We start from the raw sequence: 5,732 nt of genomic DNA, 5'->3' as shown, positions 1-5,732 counted from the left end.
GAAATTTTTAATTATCCTCATCCGAACATACCACTGCTATTTCAGGCAAATGATTGAGAGAATTTACAGTTTCCAATTCTTAGAAATACAGTGTGGCATGTTCAGAACTATGTTCGACATTTTTCAAATAACACATCATAGTACCAATATGGTTTGAATTAAGATGAGATCCCGACCATATTTGAGCATCATAGAACTTCTTTTTAGTATTAAGAAATATAATATATATGAATTTTTTTTTATGTAAAACTTATTTATTTATGTATATTTTTAATGTTTATGCTATCAGAAGTATTATAAATATCTTCTAATGTAAATTTTTGTAATTTTCATAAAATTTTCAGATATTTCTACCGATATCGATATTTTCTCCAAAACTTCCGTAAAATTGAAGTACATATACTTTCACCAATACCGATATTTTCATCCTTGATTACGTGTAGCCATTTACCTATATAAATATATAGACACACACACATACACCAAGGTGATGTTTGAAATGAAAAGTATACTCCTACTCCTAGACATTAAGTGTTTTTTTTCTTTTTAAAGTAAATAGGGAAGAGAAGGTAATTGACATACGAGAAACTTAGTACATTTCAACAATTAAGTTAGGTCAGTACTTAGCAACTCGTTCTATATCAAACCCAATATATTTTAATATATTAATAAAAAGAAAAATATATATAATAAAAAAATAAAAATCTAGCCACAAAGGCTAAGAAATAAGAAAATAAGAATGGCCGATAAAAAATAACCCCATATAAAAGGTAAATAAAAACAAGGCCATGAAAATGATCTACTCTCTTGATTAAGAAATTAAGAAAGACCTCGTTAAATCCTCCATTGATAAAATTGGTTTTAAAAAAAAAAAAAAAACCGGCAGAGGGAATATAAAAAGATTGCCTAATCCGATATGATTTTTTGTTGTTTTTTTTTACGCATGCAACTTAAAACTCTTCTCATTTTGAACACGGAGAGTATATATATATATATATATTGGCTTTTTTCTTTTCGGGATCAATAGTTATAGTCACAATCTTTCACAAATTATCAAGCTCTGTCAATTTATTTCAGACCTTGAGGCAAGTATATCCCCATTTCTTTATTTGCATTATTGTCACTTTTCACCAAACTACCTGTAAGTTTAGACGCTAACTTTCCTTTTTACTCACTTTTTCATGATCTTTTAGAATATTAACCAAATCAAACCAAGACTCTATACATTATTAGAGCTGATTCCTGTTGATAACTTACATTAAACAGTAGGCATGCATGTAAGCGAAGAGAAGAAACCGGAAGCTGGCTAAATTCATGACAATTGTTTTGTCTTTAATATTTTCTGATGCATTTGAGATTTCTTGTATATTAATATGAGTTATTTAGATCTTAATGATTTGTATGAATACTGAGACCTTAGACGTGTTTTGCTTCCTTGAGTACTTTAAGAGATATATAGAACCAAATAACCAACCAATCTAAAGTGGCCAAAACATACTAAATAGAAAGTCCTTTAAGCACTTGGTACATTTATTATTATTTAAGTTTAATAATTTTTCATTTGATTTAATTGTTATTTTAAATAAACCATTCAGTAGAAATAGTTTACTAATTAAGAACTCTATTGAGAAATTCTTGCAATCTTTTTTTTTCCCCCACTAGCATAACCGTATATTACACAATATTATTGCAGTCGTCCTCAATATGATCTATATCACACATACAATTTAAACGAAAGTACTTGCTAATAACACGACATGACATATAACATACAAGCTGTCACTCAGATGTCTATAGCTCTGGGCACGCCAAAACATATATACAAAATTAAAACAGAAATACTCTAGGTATAAGAAAGTCCACACCATATATATATATATATATATATCTATATATATGTATATAATTTCAAACGGAACCGCCAGATGATTCTCTGTTGTCATCAACAACATGAATATTATTGCTCATCATCCGACGAAGTCTAAGCGAAAATGAGGGGGAAATGATGGGCTTGCGCTCACTCAACTGAATGATCTTATAAAACCATGAGCCGAGCAATGTCCCAGTAACTGGTCCCACAAAATACACCCAAAGCCCTTTGAACTCTTCACTGGCAAGTGCTGGGCCCAGTGTCCTCGCCGGGTTCATTGATCCACCTGATACTGGTCTGGAATAATACATATATATATATTTATTACAAATTTAGTTTCTTTAGTAGCAAGCTTTGTTAGGTTTTGGTTCTTGTCCATCTCTAATTTGTATATGTGGAATTTGTGTGCTTCGGCATTAGTTGTTAGTTAGATTAGATTGTAATTTTCCGAATTTGTGAGCTAATTAATGGCACGTAACTTGTGACAGGCTAAAAACTTTGGACCGTTCATTACTTTTGACCTAATTGAAAACCACTAGTTACTTTTTTTTTTTTTCCTTCCTAATGTAGAGGTAGATTTTCTTACCCAGCTACAATTGATGTTATGCACACAGCTGAACCGACTGCCAGACCTGCTAGCTCTCCTACCTGCGACAGTATAATTAAATCAAGTCCTAAAATATTGGAAATGAAATTGATTAATGCAGATAGCATGCATATAGCCTAGTAAGCCTCATATACATACTATATACAGTTCTTGGTCCTTGTACGGTAGGGTAAATTGAGAATTGTATGCAGAATAAATATGATATTATTAAGATCTGACAGTTAAAAATAAAGAACTAACTACTAGTAGTTTATTTTTTCAAGAACTGCTGTAAAATTCTCCATTGTTCTTTTATGTATCATATGTAGGAATTTTGAATCGTCAAAATAATAAGACTTTATTGGTAATTAATGAGTTAATTATAAACACGATAAAAGAAAAAGAAAAAGAAAAATAAAGCACAAGAAAATTTGTGAGGTGAGATCAATATCTATGTATGTATGTATTTGTGTGTATATATATATATATATAAATTTACCGCTTTGGTATCGGTAGCTACAGCAGAGGTAATAAACATCATGTTAAATGTGACGACTATCTCCATAACTAAAGCTTTGACATGTGAACCAGAAGGTGTTGTGGTGCCAATAATGTGAATTGGGTCCAGCAGCCCTCGAAGTGTAAACGCAGCTGCAGTAGCTCCTGTAAATTGAGCTAATGCATAGAACGGGACCTGCATTCAATTAGCAGTAGAATAACAAATTAATTAAACCCAATATTATTGAATCTCTACATTCTTAATTCTCTGTTTCCAACTATTTGTTTAGAAGCAAAGAGATTTTTAGACAAGTTAACATATGATCAATTATATGAATAAGGTATTTCTACCAAAAAAAAAAAAAAAAAAAAACACACACACACACACACACGCGCGTCTGTGTGTCTATATATATGTGCATTATATATATATATATATATATATATATATATATTGAGTGAGTTGGGGTCATAATCATCATCATCAAGAGTTAGCAGAGACATCCCAATTAGATCGACGTCAGTTTAATCTTTGAAAGTCATCAATTTTGTAAACAAAAAAAAAATAGCTAGTCACTGGATTAGAAGGTGTGTTACATATCAGAAAAGAAAATTGCCACAGTGCCTGTCTAAATTGAAGAAATATTAATTAATTAGATTCATTTGTTCATTAATAGGAATCAATAAATATTGAGTAGTTAAGGGTTAAAATGTCAACATAAATAAATATTGAGTAGTTAAGGGTTAAAATATCAACTTAGTGCCCAATAGTACCCGTTTCTTGAATAATTGATGCCCAGAGTGATAACTACCTACTTTTCAAACTAATTCTATACTATAGTTCAACAATTATTTTGAGTTTGCCTTGATCTTCTATACTAGTAATTAAAGTCTTCTCCTAACTCCTTAATCCTTATAGATTGGTGACCATACATATTGCCTCTTTACAGATGGGCTACAGGAATATTTTCTCTTTTCTCCATTTTCAATAATTAAAGCCGCTCTAAAGTTGGCCAAATCAAAAGAAAAAAAGGTCGTTCTAAAGTTGATCAAGGAAACTGAAGGTGGATGTTATATATGCTGAAGATGTTGATCTTTGTGGTGGGATGAAGACATAAAGCTTAATCAATTATGTATCCCTTGAAATACAAATAAAAAATATAACGAAATCTCATATTCAAAAGAAGATGAAAAAGAAATTAATCACTGTTTTGTGAGAATAACAAAATTGTAAAGGAAACAGTACATTGGAATATTCTTATGAAGAATAAAAAAAAAACAATACCATCTTAATTAATTCTTATAATATATAGTTATTGCTCATATAGTTGACCTGCAATGGATTGATGTCTATCCGTTTGTGTGTCTAGTTGGAAGCAGGAAAAAACTAATGGTGCTTAAAACATTTCTCCTCCATATGAAGTTTCACAGATAAATTTTTTTTTTGAACTGAAGTTTCAAAGGTAAATTTAGCTTTCACTCTCTGGTATATATATATATATATATATATATATATATATATATATATGTAAATGGTACCGCATGCTTCTCACCCTTTGACATGCGCCTAAGCACTACAATATCATAGGTTCGATCGATCGGAATCTTTGTGGGTCCCCAAGCCGACCTCGTTGACTCATTTAGCATTTTAACTCGTGCCTATTAACGTTAAGTAACACGTCTTATAATTAGTGGCTTATAACTATAAATAATGGAAGGATACTGCCCAATTTCAAAGTCCTCAAATTCGATCCACGCCAAAGACTTTTTCTCAAACCAACTAATATACAGATATAGACGCGAATATACTAACTGCAGATATTAAACGCTACGAATGCTTAGAGGAATAGAACTTTGGCTACTAAATAGTGTGTTGGTATTTGCAACCTTAATTTCTTATTTCTATTATTCTAAAATCATTTTGGAGTTACATATATAATGAAAATCACTGACAATTCATTTTACTGTTCTAATTCACAAACATTCGTTCTTAAAAGAACAAAAATATTCCTTAACAAAAAAAAAAAAGAAAAGAAAAACATCAAACATCAAGCATGCTCGTGATAAATTATAATCGGAAGAAAAAGTATTCATGTTTGTAAAAGAAAATTAATATTGATCACGACCAGGTTGATCAATATTGTAAATATCTTTATAAACCTGGAAAAAGTGAAACAACTGATACTAAAAAAAAAAAAAAATACATCACAATTAGATTGGCACTTACTAAACACTCCATCACGTGTCAAATCTTCGATGCAAATATTTGTTATAATTAAGAAGTACCTGTTTCCAGGGAAAACGAAGAAAAGCGGCAAAACCGATGGTGACGGCAGGGTTCATGTGAGCACCGGAGATGTGGCCGACGGAATAGATCATCACCGTCACAATGAGACCACCAGCAATTGACGCTCCCAATTGTGAGATTCTGCGGTTATCACTTGTACTAATAGCTGCTGCAGCGCATGTCATGAAAACTAGCAGAAACGTCGCCCCCACCTCTGCAATTACCTGTCATCACATAGTTTTATTTTACGTAAATAGTATCAATAATATTCCCAAGATAGTATATACTTAATCATGCAAACAAAACTATACGCATGCACACACAAATCATGTAATGTATGTCGCATATAATAGTGGAATACAATAATATTTATGTGGCCTAGTTTCAAGTGCATTTAGTTATGATTATTTGATGGTTCATGATCACATGAACAGAAGTACTATTTAGGATTTTTAAAATATATATATATATATATATATATATATATATAT

The 5,732-nt window shown here is 31.0% G+C and overlaps 1 protein-coding gene across 1 annotated transcript in view; it reads right to left on the bottom strand.

The window, feature by feature from the left end:
* Positions 1 to 1,656: 1,656 nt before the first annotated feature.
* The window catches only part of LOC21396774 (aquaporin NIP2-3), a 27,371-nt gene continuing 23,295 nt past the window's right edge, over positions 1,657 to 5,732 (bottom strand). Inside the window, exons 2-5 of the mRNA XM_024169597.1 lie at positions 5,241 to 5,465; positions 2,956 to 3,150; positions 2,457 to 2,518; positions 1,657 to 2,167 (exon numbers count right to left, since the gene is read on the bottom strand). Coding sequence (XP_024025365.1) covers positions 1,909 to 2,167; positions 2,457 to 2,518; positions 2,956 to 3,150; positions 5,241 to 5,465 — 741 coding nt within the window. The 3' untranslated portion in view covers positions 1,657 to 1,908. The remainder of the gene's footprint in view (positions 2,168 to 2,456; positions 2,519 to 2,955; positions 3,151 to 5,240; positions 5,466 to 5,732) is intronic.

This window comes from Morus notabilis, unplaced genomic scaffold, assembly GCF_000414095.1.
Source record: "Morus notabilis unplaced genomic scaffold, ASM41409v2 Scaffold897, whole genome shotgun sequence".
Lineage (NCBI taxonomy): Eukaryota > Viridiplantae > Streptophyta > Magnoliopsida > Rosales > Moraceae > Morus > Morus notabilis.
Note: the sequence above shows the minus strand (reverse complement) of the source record. Positions and strands in the feature narration are given on the sequence as shown.